Source organism: Canis lupus, chromosome 15 (genome assembly GCF_011100685.1).
Source record: "Canis lupus familiaris isolate Mischka breed German Shepherd chromosome 15, alternate assembly UU_Cfam_GSD_1.0, whole genome shotgun sequence".
In the NCBI taxonomy this organism is placed as follows: Eukaryota; Metazoa; Chordata; class Mammalia; order Carnivora; family Canidae; genus Canis; species Canis lupus.
The window spans coordinates 43,709,583-43,727,272 of NC_049236.1; the positions used below are offsets into that span (position 1 = coordinate 43,709,583).

Below are 17,690 nucleotides of genomic sequence, written 5' to 3' on the forward strand. Positions count from 1 at the left end.
TTGTTGCCTTAGATGTAATGATTTCTTTGGCCCTAAAATTTAAATGCTAAGTTTTTGTTTTAGTTAGAACATTTTTTTACAAATAAATGTATCTGTCCCCGTCCAGACCAATAACCACAAGACTACTGCAAATCCACATTTTAAACTATATGATAAAGGTTTCTATAACATAAATTTTCTCCAGGACAATTATGTTTAAGATAAATAATGTTTTAAATGTTTACTTGAAAATGTTTAAATGATTACATATTTAACTTTGATTTAATTAGATTCATATTTCTCATTTCTAAAGAAATGTTTTGCCAGATTGTCAAATTGAGAAAATTGTACACAGCTTGGCATCTTTGAGAATTAGGTCTTCATCTTGATTAAGGTAGCCTGTTTTGAATAAGTAAGTCTTAGTATTTTTACATTACTCTTGAATTAAACACATCTAGAAATAGAGCATGTTTTCATTCAATAATTAGTAAAGTTCATTTGCATATGTTATTTTGGTGGCTTAGTTGCCAAACATTTAGCTAAATGATAAATAGATACTCATTGACGAATTAAATTTTGCTACAGGGTGGTCTTGATATGAGTCAAAGCCAGAAAATTAATGCTCAAGTTTCCAAAACACCTAATGCACACAAAAAGAATTCTATAGCTGTGTGGGCTTTCAATTCTGTGGATTTATAATGTCTTACATATTTTATTAATTGTCTACATAGTTAAGGTATTATACTTTTTTACATCATTTACGTAGGGTTGAGATACAAATGAGTTAATTTACTTGATGTAATCATTAATTACTGAATCATCTCAGTTGTAATTCTGTTTATGAGGTCATTTCATGATGTAGACTATTTTCCATTATTTTATAATTAAGTACCATTTCTGAACACCCTCTGGTCCCATTAGCTCACCCTTCCAATTCCATTGAAGTAAAATGTATTAGCAAATTATAACACTGCAGCTGATTCAGGTATTTTAAGAAATTGACATTTACTAAAGAAAAAGTCTAGCATATACTATAAAAATAACACTTTAAGTCACTACCGTTAAATAAAACTGCTTTTTAAAAATAAGTTTGAGGGCAGCCCCGGTGGTGTAGCGGTTTAGCGCCGCCTGCAGCCCAGGGCATGATCCCGGAGACCTGGGATCAAGTCCCACGTCGGGCTCCCTGCATGGAGCCTGCTTCTCCCTCTGCCTGTGTCTCTGCCTCTCTCTCTCTCTCTCTCTCTCTCTCTCTCTCTCTCTGTCTATGAATAAATAAATAAAATCTTTAAAAAATAAAAATAAGTTTGAATCAGTAACAATTCCAAGAGACATAACTTCTACTTCTAGCCATCATGAGAAATATATGCAAGAAACTCCTGTTGCAGGCACCCATGGACCTCCGTTCTAATAGTCCCTCTCTCTGAGACCTACTCCATTCAATGAGCAGAGAGCAAATCAGTGAATTGAGGATTTTCAAGGGCACATGAGCAAAGTTTTTGGAGACAAAAAAAAAAAAAAAATTAGATGTGGAGCTGGCTACATAAAAGAGCCTGGTGATAAAGGCAGGTTACAGTCCTTGCAGCTGTGATGAAGTACCGTGAATGCTGCAGATAGAATCCACCTGGGGGATCCCTGGGTGGCTCCGCGGTTTAGCGCCTGCCTTTGGTCCGGAGGGGGGGGGCGGGGGGCGACCCTGGAGTGCCAGGATAGAGTCCCACGTCGGGCTCCCAGCATGGAGCCTGCTTGTGTCTCTACCTCTCTCTCTCTCTCTGTCTATCATGAATAAATAAATAAATAAATCTTTAAAAATCAAAAAGAATCCATCTGACTCCGACATGATTCCATCATTCCATCAGTGATTCAACATGATTAAGAATCAACTGTATGTATTTAGTAAAGGTCAACTATCTGTAAAGAAACACATGTAAATGCCATCTGCTAACTGGTGCTCCTGCTCTTAGGGAATTTATATATAGCAATAAAACTTTATTCAGTTAAATTAAATAAGTAAGTATAATGTGTAATGTATAAGAAAAAAGACCTAATTAACCTGTGGTTTTTTAAAAGTTGTTTTACAACAAATGATATGTAGCAAAATAACTAAAATTAATTATGAATAAATTAAATATAAATGGAATATAAATGGAGCAGGGACCAGAGGTAAAGTCTTTTGTGTATCTTACTATAGATTTTATTCTGAATTCACTAAAAATTTACTGAAGAATTTTATCCAGGGGAATCATATGAAATTATTTGTAGCATACAAAAATCCATTTAGTCGCAGTGGGTATAAAGAAGACAAGTTAGAGAAAGAAATTATAAGTGTAGAAACCTTAAGAAATTGTTGAAGTAAATCTGGTAAGAAATGATGGGTTCCTAATAAATAATGGACCGACACAATACTTATCAATAACTGGAGAAACCACTAGATGAAACACTATAGGGATTTTTTTAAAGGCTGGATTAGTGTGATAACACACTAAGCCACGAAAATGCTCTGCATCACCTGCCATCAGGGAAATACAAATCAAAACCACAATGAGATACCACCTCACACCAGTGAGAATGGGGCAAATTAACAAGGCAGGAAACAACAAATGTTGGAGAGGATGCGGAGAAAAGGGAACCCTCTTACACTGTTGGTGGGAATGTGAACTGGTGCAGCCACTCTGGAAAACTGTGTGGAGGTTCCTCAAAGAGTTAAAAATAGACCTGCCCTACGACCCAGCAATTGCACTGTTGGGGATTTACCCCAAAGATTCAGATGCAATGATACGCCGGGACACCTTCACCCCGATGTTTCTAGCAGCAATGTCCACAATAACCAAACTGTGGAAGGAGCCTCGGTGTCCATCGAAAGATGAATGGATAAAGAAGATGTGGTCTATGTATACAATGGAATTTTACTCAGCCATTAGAAACGACAAATACCCACCATTTGCTTCAACGTGGATGGAACTGGAGGGTATTCTGCTGAGTGAAGTAAGTCAATCGGAGAAGGACAAACAGTGTATGTTCTCATTCATTTGGGGAATATAAATAATAGTGAAAGGGAATATAAGGGAAGGGAGAAGAAATGTGTGGGAAATATCAGAAAGGGAGACAGAACATAAAGACTCCTAACTCTGGGAAACGAGCTAGGGGTGGTGGAATGGGAGGAGGGTGGGGGGTGGGGGTGAGTGGGTGATGGGCACTGAGGGGGACACTTGACGGGATGAGCACTGGGTGTTATTCTGTATGTTGGTAAGTTGAACACCAATATAAAATTAATTTATTAAAAAAACAAAAACAAAAAACAAAAAAAAGAAGCTTGTTTATTATATGCCCCCTGAAATGACGAAATAGTAACCATCCATAGAGCATTCTTACAAAAATTCTAATCAAGCTTCTAGATCTAAATATGAGTTTATAGACATTATAGAGATAGAGAAATATCTTTAAAGATACCATGAGGATACAATCAGAAAAATCCACAATGTGGGAAATTCTATAGGAAAGATGACCTGATTCATTCAGCAAACAAATAGAAAGGAAAAACAAAAAGGAGGAAGAATCTCTAAACTAAATGAGACTCGATAAAGAAATATAAAGCAAATGCAATGTGTGGTACTTGCTTAGTTTCAGATTTGAACCGATCTACTGTAAAAACAAGAAACTATAAGACAACCCAGGAAATATAAACACTTACTGGATATATAAATATATTATTAAGGAAATGTTATTATTTTATGATGATAAAGGTGTTGTGCCTAGGTTTTAAAAAATCTTTTCCCTTTAGAAATGAACTGAATTTTTTACTGATAAATGAAATGACAACCTGGTACTTGTTTTAAAATAATCCAGCGGAAGGACAAAATAAGAAGGGAATAGAAATGAAACAATATTAGCCAACTTCTGGTGATTGTTGAAACTGAGTGATAGACACATTTTACCATGATTAAATTTTCCTATAGTAAAAATTAAGAATAATGGCAATAAAAGAGGCAGAAGGTAAAGGGATAGAGGCAAGATGTTACAGGCAAGATGTTGTATTTGAAAGAGGGAGGACAGATGGCTCCTAGGTTTCTGGCTTAGTGATTAGAGGTATAGAAGTGCTGTTCACCAAAGTAGAAGGTACAGATGAGGAGCAGATTTAGGAGTGAAGTTGACAGGTCTGGGTGGGGTGTGCTGAGTTTGAAATATCAAAGTGCAAGTGTTCAACAGGTATACTCGGCAGAGCAGAGGATCAAGAATGTAAGTCCAGGGTATAGAAACATGTAAGAGGTGTAGAAAGGAAGTGAAGACTGAGGAGTAGAATCCAGGTAAATAAAAGGAAAATCATTTGAGATTGGAGTTACTAAAATAAGGAAAGACACAGCTTCAGGGAAAGGAATTGGTCAGTAGTGTGAAAGACCTATAAGTAACAAAAACTAATCCTTAGCTTTAGTAACTAAACAGCAATCGGTGCCCGTTCAAGATTACAAACTGAGCATATGAATTCGTTTCCCCTCATTCCTCAGAACCCATTAAAATTAGAATATATCAGTTTAAAAGGAAGAGGTAAACACAGAGCAGGAAGAAGGACATGAGGGAGTTACCAATGGATGAACTATTTCAACACAGTTATGGGAGGTGGAAAGTGAGAGGAAAAGTTAAGTAGGCTAGGAAAAGACACAGTCCAGAATAAATAGAAAGAGGCTGCAGCCAACGAAGGGGCCATCCTGCCTTTTAGAACTTATGAGGGGTTATTGACTCAAGGATGCCAGGTGTGATGGCAGCAGAGTATAACAGAGGGCTGAAAACAGAAGCATGTACTTAAAGTCTGCTATTTCCTCATCCTTATATTCAGAATACACAGCAGCCAGGTGTTACCCTCTAGGCAGAAAAAAAAAAAAAAAAAGTAAGCGAAGTTTTTTTTGTGTGTTTTCTAAATAAATTTAATACACTGTTCAGCATAAACAAAATAAATAACTGCTGCTGTTGGAGCATACAGGAAAAACATTCTGAGAGTCAGGGTTCCCCAGGGTAATAACAGAGCCAGGAAGAAGGTCTGGCATGAGTCTGAACAAAAAAGATGGTAGACAGAGCTAAAAGGGCTTGATAGAAGGAGAAATACAGTTAGGATCATTAGCTATAATGAAGAGCAAAAATGGTAAAAGACTGAAATAAACTCTTGCCAATTACTTCATGAGGGTACAGATTATATAAAGCTATAGGTCTAAGGAGGAAGAAAGACATGAACATTGGCTGGCAATAAGAAACTGAAATGAATCTTCCACTAACTTGGTTACCATTATTTTCTAAATCAAAAAATTGGTCATCAAAAACTTTTTCACACACAAAAAAGATACCATTGGATGCCTGCTTCTAACCAAGATGGAGTAAGAGGGACCAGATTCACTGTACCACCTGAAACAACTCAACAGGTAATATTATAATGTTATAACCATGAAAACGAAAATACCAGACAAGATATTCAGGTATTGTATATCAACTAAGTAAGTAGAGAATGTTGATCTCTGAGAGCTAGGTGAGCTCTCTGACTATCCCCATCATACTGCCTAGACAGAATTTCCAGGCTGCAGTGCCGGGGAGGGAATCCAAACAGAAGCAGGCAATAGCCTTGAGTTGACAGAAAAGACACATGGAATCTAGAGAGGCCAAGAGGTGGAGTTCAAAACGCCAAGTCCCAGAGATGAGACAGCTGCACAGAAAGAGAGCTTTGCAAATCCATAGAGGATACCCCTCAAGTCTTCAGCTGGGTTTTTAGTAGCATATGACTATGGGGAAATTGCCAGAGGAAAGGGAAAGAACCACTTGAAAGGAGCAGATACCTAGAACTCAGACAAGTCCAAGAATAGTACATGCTCCAAATAGCTACAAACTTCATAATGAAAGGAAAATCAGAAAGAGCATCTACAATGATATCACTTCAGTAGTGGAGAAAATTAGCCTTAGATTGAAGGTAATTCTAGCTTCACCTAACACTGTTTAAAAGCAAGCTTAAAAAGATCAAACTGTTAACAAGTCATTTAACTGTACTTCAGAGCAAAGCTCAAGAATGTTTATAGGAATATTAAGCATCTAACAAGGTAAAAAATATTTGGGATTAAATAAAAAACTAGCAGGCATGCAAAGAAATTGGATAATATAAACCATAACAAAGACAAAAATCACTAAGTAAACACAGTTCCAGAAAGTGGCCACAGATGATAGAATTGTCAAACAATGACATCAAAACAGTTGTGCAACTATATTGCATATGTTCAAGAAAGTACTTTACCTGCTCAATCTTTCCTCTACAAACTTGAAAATATTAAGAAGGCTGAAAAAAAAAAAAAAAAAAAGAAGGCTGAAATCAAACTTTTTGAGATGAAAAGTGTAATGCCTGAAATAAAAAATATCTGGGATGGGATAAATAGCAGTTTACACATTGCAGAATTAAAGACTAGTAAACTTAAATATATAGAATTCACCTAACATAAAATACAGAGAGAATAAAGACTAAAAATAAAATAAAATAAAATAAAATAAAATAAAATAAAATAAAATAAAGGTGCACCAATAAGCTGTAGAATACAACTGGTCTAATATACATATAATTAGAATTCCCAGAGGAGGGGGGTTGGATATTGGAAGACATAATGGACAGAAATTTTTCCAAATTTGATGAAACTGTAGACCAACAAATCTAAGAATCTCAACAAACCCCAAACACAAGAACTATGAAGAAAACTACACCAAGATATATTACAATTAAAGAGCTAAAACTCACTAAAAAAGGGGAAAATGTGACAAGCAACCAGAGAAAAAAGACACATAATATACAAAAGTAGATAGTTAAGAATGAGAATGAGTTCTTGTTGGAAAATAAAATTAAGACAGTAAAACAGTATCTTTAAAGTACTGGCAGTGAGGGGTGGAATAGTCAGCCCCAAATTCTATACCCAGCACAAATACCTCTCAAAAACCAAGGCACAAGAAAGATTTTTCCAGACAGCCCAAAACTAAAAATTAAATAATCACAATTAGACCCTTATTTAAAAAAACTGTTAAGACATGTTCTTCAGGGGATCCCTGGGTGGCGCAGCAGTTTGGCGCCTGCCTTTGGCCCAGGGTGCGATCCTGGAGACCCGGGATCGAATCCCACATCGGGCTCCCGGTGCATGGAGCCTGCTTCTCCCTCTGCCTATGTCTCTGCCTCTCTCTCTCTCTCTCTGTGTGTGACTATCATAAAAAAAAAAAAAAAAAGACATGTTCTTCAGACACAAGCAAAATCATGCCAGATAAAAATCTGGATCTATGTTAAGGAATGAAAAGCATCAGAAATGGTATATGTGTGAAGATAAAACTTTTATTCTTATTTTCAAATCTCCCTGCAGGGAATAAATAAAAATACTCAATCTAAAAAAAGAGAAAAAGAATAACAAGCAAATAAAGAATAAATAGAACAAATAAAAAGCAAATAGTAAGGTAAAGGATTTTAAACCAAACTGAATCAGTACTTAAATCAAATATAAAGGGTCTAAACACCTCAAATAAAAGTCATAGTTTGCCTTATTGGCAAAAATAAACAAAACTCAACTATATGCTGCCTACAATAAATGCACCTTAAATATAAAGACAGAAATAAAGTAAAAACAATAGGATGGGGGAAAGCCTATTAATACTAATCAAAAGAAAAAAAAAGAGTGGTTGTATTAGTAATAAAGTACATATTAGAGCAAAGATCATTCCCAAAGATAAAGGACATTTCATAATGACAAAGGGGATGATTCATCAGAGAGACATAACAATTTTTTTTTTAATTTTTTTTTTTTATTTATTTATGATAGTCACAGAGAGAGAGAGAGAGGCAGAGACACAGGCAGAGGGAGAAGCAGGCTCCATGCACCGGGAGCCCGACGCGGGACTCGATCCCGGGTCCCCAGGATCGCGCCCCGGGCCAAAGGCAGGCGCCAAACCGCCGCGCCACCCAGGGATCCCGAGACATAACAATCTTAAATATTTATACACTCAGTTAACAGAACTTGAAAATATATGAAACAAAGACTGATAGAACTGTAAGAAGAAACATAAAAATTCTTACCATAGTCAGAAATGTCAATATTTCTGTCTCTCAATGACCAATAGAACATGTAGACAGAAAATTAGTAAGGAGGCAAAACACTGAACAACACTATCTACTAAATCAACCTGATAAACATTGATGCAACACTCCACCCAAAATATACATTGTTTTCAATTTTACACAGAATGTTTACCAAGATAGACATTGTTCTACCCATAAAAAGTCTCAAGATTTTTTTAAAATAATCAGTTTGTGCATATTATATCCTCTCACTACAATGTAATTGAATATGAATCAATGTCAGAAAGGCCTCAAAAATATCACAAATATTTGGAAACGAAATAAAAAATTTTAAATAACCTCTGATTCAAAGACTCAAAAGTAGGGATGCCTGGGTGGCTCAGCGGTTAAGCGCCTGCCTTCAGCCCATGGTGTGATCCTGGAGTCCTGGGATCAGGTCCCACATCAGGCTCCCTGCGAGGAGCCTGCTTCTCACTCTGCCTCTCTCTCTGTGTCTCTCATGAATAAATAAATTAAAATCTTAAAAAAAAAAAAAAAAGACTCAAAAGAAATAATGGAAAGTATTTTGAACTGATTGAAACTGAAAACGTAGCATTTTAAAATTTGTAGCATGTGGTTAAAGCAGTACAAAGAGGGAAATGTATAGTGCTAGATGCATACATTTAGAGAGAGAGGTCCCAAATTAATGACTTCAGATTCCATTTTAAGCAACCAGCAAAATCAGAGCAAATAAAAACCCAAAGTAAGCAAAACAGAGTAAAAAATAAAGATCAAAGGGGAAATCAAATAACAACAAAGTAATGGAGAAAAATCAATGAAACCAAAGTCTGATTCTTTGAGAAAACCAATAAAATTGATAAATTTTCAGCCACATTGATTACGCTGAAGCAAGACAGAGACACAAATTATCAATATCAGAAATGAGAGAGGTGACATTACTACAGATTCTACATAATAAAAGGACATTTAGGCAATGCAGCTGACTCTTGAACAACATGGGCTGAAACTGTGCAGGTCCACTTACACACTGATTTTTTTTTCAGTGAAAACAATACAGTACTGTATTTTCTCTTGCTTATAAGAATAAGCATAAATAGAATACAGCATAAAATGCATATAACATACAAAATATGTGCTAATTGAGTGTTTATGTTATTGGTAAGGCTTCTAGTCACAATAGGCTATATTAATAGTTAAGTTTGGGGGGAGTCAGAAGTTATACATGGCTATCGAAGGTAAAAGGATGGCAGGAGAGCAGCCCGAGTGGCTCAGAGGTTTAGCACCGCCTTCAGCCCAGGGTGTGATACTGGAGTCTCGGGATCAAGTCCCACGTCAGGCTCCCTGCATGGAGCCTGCTTCTCCCTCCGCCTGTGTCTCTGCCTCTGTGTGTGTGTGTGTCTCATGAATAAAAAAAATCTTAAAAAAAAAAAAAAAAGGATGGCAGGAAGGATGCATGTTCCTGTCTGCATCCTCCTGGCAATGACCCTTTCTTTATATTGTGTTGTGCACTGAATTGTGTCCCCCCTCAAAAGATATTAAAGGCTTACTCCCCAGTATCTATGAATGTGCCCTTATTTTCAAATAAGGTCTTTGCAGATGATCAAGAAGAGGTGGACCTTCATCCAGGGACTGGTGTTTTATAAAAAGGAGCAATATGGACACACAGACAGATATGGACATAGGGATATGCTATGAGGACATAAAGGGAAGTCCATCTACAAACCAAGGAAAAGAACTCCTGGGCCTATGAGAACTAGGAGAGAGGTGCAGAACAGATTCTCCCTCATAGCCCTTACAAGTGGCACATTGCTAACACTTAGATTTCAGACTTACAGCTTTCCAGAGCTGGTTGTTTTAAACCACCTAGTTTGTGGTACTTCGTGATGGCAGCCTTACAAAACAAATACATCCTGTTAGTGGCATGCGGCTCCAGTCCCCAGCTTTCTTCTAGCACTCCCAGAACCAACCTCATTTCACCATTCTGGATGGTACCCCCCATGGAGCTGGGCAGCAGCCCTATCTCCAAGGTGCCCTCAGGATCTCAGAGGTCAGCTTCTTTTTTTTTTTTTTAATTTTTTTTACTGGAGTTCAATTTGCCAACATATAGCATAACACCCAGTGCTCATCCCGCTAAGTGTCCCCCTCAGTGCCCATCACCCAGTCACCCCAAGCCCCCCTCCACCTCCCCTTCCACTACCCCTTGTTCATTTCCCAGAGTTAGGTGTCTGTCATGTTTTGTCACCCTCACTTATATTTTCACTCATTTTCTCTCCTTTCCCTTTCACTAATTTTTATATTCTCCAAATGAATGAGACCATATAATGTTTGTCCATTTCTGATTGACTTATTTCACTCAGCATAATACCCTCCAGGTCCCTCCACCGCGAAGCAATTAGTATTTGTCGTTTCTAATGGCTGAGTAATATTCCATTGTATACACAGTCCATCGAAAGATGAATGGATAAAGAGGTCAGCTTCTGAGTTCTGTAAACCCCAATTCCTCTTTTGTTCCTCACTCCCTAAGGATGGGAGCTGCTCCCTGCAGTTACTGTTTTTACTTCAGTGCTCCCTTTTTGCTTTTTTCAGTTTCCTGACACCCATTTAACCAATGCCTTATATTTAATTCATTCTGTAGATACAGGAAATAACCAGCAGTTTCTTTACCTCTGATGAGGACCCCCAGAGATAATCATTCATTCAGAGTAAAAGCCAAAGTCTGAAACACAGCTTACAAAACCCTGTGTGATGTCTGCCCTGCCCTTGCTACTTCTCGTCATTTCCTCTGTCACCCACTCTGTTCCAGCCATACTGGTCTCTTTGCTAATCCTTAGACATACCAAGCATGCTTGCTTCCTGGTCTTTGACTTGCCGTTCCCTATGCTTGTAGACATCTGCGCGGATGTGGCTCACTACTTCAAGTCTCTGCCCATGCCTCTGAAGACATCTTTCCTATTATTTCCTGACTTTCCTAATTATTATTTCTCTCAACTCCTGCCTTGTCTTTCCCCATAATCCCTTTCCTCTATAGCACACATCACCTCATGGCATACTTTCTATCCATTTGTTATCTACTGCCTTCTCCAGTAGCATACAAGCTCCCAAGAGAATCACTGTTGACTACTAAATGCCCAGTGCCCAGAGCAGAGTGCCAATTTTTGAAAGGAAGACTGAATAACTGTAGAAAAACCATTATTAGCAGCCCTACCATTGAATCAGTGTGCTTGAACTATAACGAATCTTTAATTTTAAAAAGCTATGTGATTTTCTTTGGCTTTGTTGGCTGCCTTTCCTCCATGGAGCCACACTTTGTAGTGGCATCTCCTGAAATTCTTTCATGATAGTGTGCTTTAAGTTGTGCGCTCCCTTCTGTTTAACAACTTGGATTTTTTATAATCCAAATATTTTTCCATTTTAAACCTTTAAAAGTATTAAGTCGAGCAAGACTGGTCAGCCAGCAGAATTTACGAAGAGACTGGTCCTGGCACGGTGAGGCTGGCGTATGACACTGTATGAGTAGGTTGATGAGTATGAAATGTATAACACTGATAAGACTCTTCGCTGGGAAGCCAAACAAGAAGGAAATATAATTCCTACCCTCACAGAGCTTAAAATCTCATGGATATTTAACTCCACAAATGAAAAAAATCTTGACAGTTATCAACAGGCACAAATGAAAACAAAAACATAACACCTAAGTGCTGGTTAGGTAAGATGCAATGGCCATTATCATGCATGGCCATTCAAACTACAATAATCCCTAGAAGTTGAATAAAAACTCACAATTTAAAGAAAGACAAAAAATGAGAACTAGGTACTCGCAAAAGGAAACGAAAAATACATGAATATAACTTCATTAGTTACCTAGAGTTTATAAACTAAACTATGAATTTAATCTCTCACCTTTCTTATTTACGTCTTTATTCTGTGCTTTCCCTTAAATGTCTCATATTCTGTTCTGAATTCAAATGCTTCTATACTTTAAACGTCAAGGTGGAATTACACCATAAACTCATACCAACTCACCTCAGGTCTCAACTGAATGTCATTTTCACAGAGACTTTTCTCCAGTCACTTAATGTGAGGTAAGTGTGCTTATTATTCTCCATCTTGGCATGTCTCACAGCCCTCACCACAATTTATAAAATCATAAGTTATTTTGTGACCTTATCTTTTGTCCTCCTTGCTAGAGAACAAATTATCTAGAAGCAGGGTATATTATTTGTCATGACTGTATACATGTATATAAGTACCTGGCACTTAATACACATTTGTTGAAATGTAATAGTATGTATTTCTGTGAAGACCAGAAATCCATTTCCAATACCTAAAATAGTTTTATTTTCAACATTTACTAAGTTTAAGTTGTGCTAATTTTTGACACATAGAAATGTGTACCCACATAACTTTTTTATGCATAAAAATACCTACAAATATAATTCACATCCATAGTAATATATACATACACATATACATACATATAAACAATTCATATCCATAGCAATATTTTGAGCTTTATCTATGAAATTAATTTCAATTTGGGTCAAATAATTCATCTTTTACGATAAACCTAATCTGTTCATGAGAGTCTTCATTCTGTCAGAGGTAAGGAATCCTGGGTAGAACTGGGATATGGTACTGGTATGGTTAGAATTGCCCCCGGCCCACACAGAGTGCCTTGGTACAACTTAGAAAAGGAGCCACACTGCCTGAGTAGACACAGCCTTATACCCATAAACTGAGCTTGATCAGTGGAGCTTGGCAGGATTTCAGGTCTCATTGGCTATCTCAGCGAGGTGCCCTTGTACAGGGCATGATTTGCACATAGGGGGCAAAACTAGAGGGGGCAGGTCAGTGCTGGTGCAGGCAGAAAGGGGTGATCAGGCCACCCTTGCACAGCTTTACTCCTTGCTCAAAAAGGCTGATTTAATTTGTCTGGCTGAGTTTGGTCAGATAGAGGGTCTCTTCTTTGAACCACTTCTGTTGATTTCGCTGAAGAGACAGATTTCTTTGATGGAAGATCATTTTCACATTCGAGTGTACACATGGTTCACTATATCCAAGTGGACCTTCAAGGATTACTCTTAAGAAACAAACAAAATTTTTGATTCCTAAATATTCTGCTGTCAAGTTGGCTATATGTGAACTATGCAACTTCCCCCCTGCAGAAAGAAAGAAAGAAAGAAGAAAGAAGAAAGAAAGAAAGAAAGAAAGAAAGAAAGAAAGAAAGAAAGAAAGAAAGAAAGAAAGAAGAAAGAAAGAATCAGAAGTTAGTTAACTTCTATGGCACTGCTCATAGACTTTTTGGAAATTTTATCAGTGGCACTGAGAATAAGCTCAGCTATCTCATCACTGACTCCATTTATTTACCGTCATGATACCGTCATGACTAACAATGTATAGGATCAATTCTAGCTCCCATGTATCAAGGAAGAACATGTTTATCTCATTTCAGTAATCTTTTATAAACTCTATTCTTAAACCATAGGGTCACAGATTATAAAAGCCACAAAATTTTCAAAAACCAAATTAATTTACCTTTTCAATGTCTTTAGTCTCGAAGCACAAATCATAAGGAAAGCCTGTTCCAAAACTACTAAGATGAATTCATCACTTAGAGTGGGAGCTGAAACCACTGAAATATAATTCTAAAAGGATTTTTATTTTGGAAATAGAACATAAAATTGGGTATTTGGGAATAAAGTATTGGATAGTGGAAAACAACCTAGATTGGGCCCCCCGAGTCCTGGTTTTTAAGCTACCTAATTACATGAGATTATGCAAGTGATTTAATCTTGGTGGAATGTCTGTCTTCTCCCGTTTATTAAATGAGTTTAAAGTCTTAAGTCCTTTTAGCTCTATGATTTATTTTATATTAAAAGTCCTCAATGCAGGAAGAATGTCAGATACGGCAGTCTGTGGGACACATAAAGAAGCCATGTATACAAGAGCCCCTGAGAGAAATGCTAAGTATGTCATCCCGGACCTGCACTGAGCTCAGGACTGGACCAAATATCGCAGCAGATTTTTTTTTTTTTTTTTGGTTATTCTAATCGGTCATCACTTCCGTGGAAAAATCTTCGCTCCACTGGTAAACCTGGGTCCAGAAATCGAAAGGCGCAGAAGCAGCCTTATCTAGGCACTGTGGCCACTTTAACAGTAATTAGCTTAATCCACCATCACCAACTTTCACGTGGGCCGGGCGAAGTTTATACCCGAGAAGCGAAGCCAACCCAAATATGGGGACTATTCTTCCATTGCCAAAATGGGACAACTGCCTTATCTGCTCTCCAAAATCCTACCTACCAGAAAATCTCCTCCCCTGTTAAATGCTCACAAGGGCAGAAAGCACATTGAGCGTGCGACCCTGTACTGGCTCCTCCTCGCGTCAACTTGCGGGGATCCCGGTAACACCAAGTCAACACTCTCGATAACGTGCAGATGTTTTTAGAAACGCTTACAGACTTTGTCTCTCTGGGGAAAGGTTTGTACTGGGGTACTTGGGATGCGCGGGGCATCCCGCTTCTGGATGCCCGCATCTTGCTACTAATTCTTCCTCCAGAACTAACGCCTCCGTAGTGGCCTCGGTATCTACACTCCCGGGGAAGTCTCCCCAGGACTTTTTTCTCCGCGTTTAAACTGAACGCTGATGGCAAGGCGCGGCCAGCTCCTCCTCTCCTCCACCTGACGGGGCGGACCTGCGCTCCCGCGCTCGGGGAGGTCTCCAGCGCACCGGCGGGCCCCGGGAGCGCGCCCCCTCCGCCCCCCGCAGGCACGCGCGCCCGCTCCACTTCGGGAGCGCGCAGCTCCCCGGCCGGGGATGGAAACTTCTTCTCGAACAGTCTTCGAACGTCTTAACCTATTCGGCGGCTCGCAGCATTTGCGTTGGCCTCCCGCCTCTAAATCAGAAGCCAAAGGAGCTCTTTACCGACTCGAAATTCAGGTTGAAAATCCGGGGGCTGGGGGGAGTCCGTGCGGCCAGGAGACGGGAAAGGGGCCGCAAAACTCCCTCCCGCCAACCCCAGCCCGCCGGGCTCGTCCTCCCCGCGCGCGGGGCGAGGGGCGGGCGGGGGCCGGGGGCGGGGGAGCCTGGAGGGCCCCCCCCTTCTCACCTCCCGCGGCCCACTTTCACTCGCTCGCTCTCCTGCCTCGGCTGGGCCGCCTTGACCCAGCGGGAGCGCGGGGGGCTGAGGGGAGGCGACAGGGCGGAAGAGCCGTCTCCGCGCCGCGCCCTCGCCCCGGGCCCCGCACGCCCCCCGCCGGGCGCCGTGGCGAGGCCCGCGCGCTCCGTCCAGCCCCGGTCGGCCGCGCCCCCGCCCCCGCCCCCGCCCCCGCCCCCGCCCCGCCGCGGCCACCAGGCCGTCGGGCCCGGGGACGCTCCTGCGCCGGGGCCGCCCCCTCCCCTCCCCTCCCCTCCCCGCCCGTCCCCTCCCCCCGGCCCGGGCGGGGGCGCGCGAGGAGCGGTGACGTCAAGGGGCGCGCGGTGGCAGCACCTCCCCGCGCGCTAGTTAAAAAGAAGAAGAAAAGAGGGAGCGAAACATGAGAGGCTGCGTGAGAAGCTGCAGCCGCCGGCAGAGGAGACCTCAGCATCATCCGGAGCCCAGCGCTGGCCCTGCCCGCGCCTGCCCCGCCGCCGCCGCCGCCGCCGTTTCTCTTCCTGCTACTGTCTCACCTAAACAACTCCCGTTACACGGAAAAGTGAACCTCTGTGGCCGTCTTCTCCTCCTCTTCTTCCTCCTCCTTTTCCATCCCCTTCTCCTCCTCCCACTTGCCAGCCGCGGCAGGAAACCCCTAACCCAGCTGACACTGGCACAGCTGCAAACGGTGCCATCCGCACAACTTTATCTTGCTCCTCGGACTCCCCCAAGGCACCGGACACATCGCCTTGTCCTTTATTTTTTGCAAAGTCGCATCGCTCTACTTATTTTCGCCCCCGCCACCGCTCTCTGCCTCTCGAGTGTCCCCCGCAGCCTCCTCCTGGAGCTGCGCCCTAGTGCCCCTGCTGGGCAGTGGCGCTCCCCCCCAGCCTCGCGCGCCCAGCCCCTGCCGCTCCGGGCAGACGATGCTGAAGATGCTCTCCTTTAAGCTGCTGCTGTTGGCCGTGGCTCTGGGCTTCTTCGAAGGAGATGCTAAGTTTGGGGAAAGAAGCGAAGGGAGCGGAGCGAGGAGGCGAAGGTGCCTAAATGGGAACCCCCCGAAGCGCCTGAAACGGAGAGACAGGCGGCTGATGTCTCAGCTGGAGCTGCTGAGTGGGGGAGAGGTGCTGTGCGGCGGCTTCTACCCGCGGCTGTCCTGCTGCCTGCGGAGTGACAGCCCGGGGCTAGGGCGCCTGGACACCAAGGTAAGCGCGCACCCGCCTCACAGACGCGAGGTTGACGTCCGGGCCGGCTGGCTGCGGGTTCCGGTGCCTCCGGAGATGCTGGCGGCTGGGAGAAGGGCGAAGCTGGTTTAGAGAGTCCTTTTGGATGACTTTTGTGGAGTGCTGGCGTGATCAGAGCTGTGTGTTTCCCTGGGGTGCACAGAGAGCTCCCCCAGCCCCAGGAGTCCGTGGTCGGGATGCTGTGCAAAATCTGCCTGTCTCAGAAGAGGGACGCTCCCGTGGTACCCGCGTTCTGGGCTGGGGTACATAGTTGAAAGAATCGCGATTAACACTGTGTTTGGGATCGAATCGGGCATTGGCTGCGGCGCAACTGTAAATTAAGGTGGCTGTGGTTTCCGGTTTATTTTTCTAGGGTAACAGGATTTGTGCAGTTTTCTCCACGTGCTCGGTTAGGGAGAGGATTGAATCTTACAGGATGTTGAAGCTCGGTTGGGGTAAGACCCCCCCCACCCCCGGCCCCGTCAGAAGGGATTGTCTTGCATTACAATAGTTAAACGCTGCGGAAAGGAACTCCTGGTACTCCAGTTGAGAACCCGAAAAACTGGGGAAAGATTTTGCTGGGGTATATTTGTCACCTAAAACTGAGATTGTTCTCCGCCTCCGTTTGTAATGTTTTGAAACATTATAAATTCAGGCTTTCGGTGTCAGGTTAGTTGTCCAGGAAGATCTGCTCTAGAAATTTGTTTAAGGAGTCATGCATTTACACTTTCCTTGTGTTCTTAAGTTTAAACAAATATGAAACAGTGTTGGTTGAGCGTAAAGGCAAGCTTATTTTTGAGTTTGCAACATCTTTCTTGTCATGGGATGCAGCAACGTGTGCTATCCACTGTACTGCAAGGGGGGGTGGAGAATCACGTCATTAACAATCACTGCACGTGAAATAAACAATCAGGTGTCTTTGCTCCCCCTCCCTTTCCCCATTTTAGGTTTAATTAAGAATTCCTCGGTTACAACACTGCAGTTGTCAAGGTCTGAGAGACTCTTGGAAAACTTGTGCTTCAGTCTTGCTGGCCCAGGCATTTAAAAAAAAAAAAAATACCCAGGCTGAATCTAATTTTTATGCTCAGTTCACGGTAGATTTCACTCTATTCTCATGTAAACAGCTCCTACGAATCAACATATGTGTCTGGGTGGTATCTCTCACTTTGTTTTGTAACAAAAAGCCATATTGCATCATTTAATTTGCTCAAGTCATGCAAATAGGAAAAAATCAATAGGACAAAAAGGGGTCGACTTATCCTCCTCCCCACTAAACTGCTGCCC

At 41.5% G+C, this 17,690-nt stretch overlaps 1 protein-coding gene and 1 long non-coding RNA gene across 6 annotated transcripts in view; one reads left to right on the forward strand and one right to left on the reverse strand.

The window, feature by feature from the left end:
* The window catches only part of LOC119869296, a 36,961-nt gene extending 20,237 nt beyond the window's left edge, over positions 1–16,724 (reverse strand). Inside the window, exon 1 of the long non-coding RNA XR_005370749.1 lies at positions 15,720–16,724. This is a non-coding gene — a long non-coding RNA (uncharacterized LOC119869296). The remainder of the gene's footprint in view (positions 1–15,719) is intronic.
* HHIP (hedgehog interacting protein) overlaps positions 15,566–17,690 on the forward strand; it is a 93,594-nt gene continuing 91,469 nt past the window's right edge. For 4 of the 5 annotated variants that reach the window (XM_038558889.1, XM_038558890.1, XM_038558888.1 and 1 more), the window contains exon 1: positions 15,566–16,388. In XM_038558889.1, the coding sequence (XP_038414817.1) occupies positions 16,110–16,388 (279 nt within the window). In that variant the 5' untranslated portion in view covers positions 15,566–16,109. Of the gene's footprint in view, positions 16,389–16,779; positions 16,862–17,690 lie in introns of those variants that run through there. The other variant, XM_038558891.1, reaches the window with a different exon arrangement.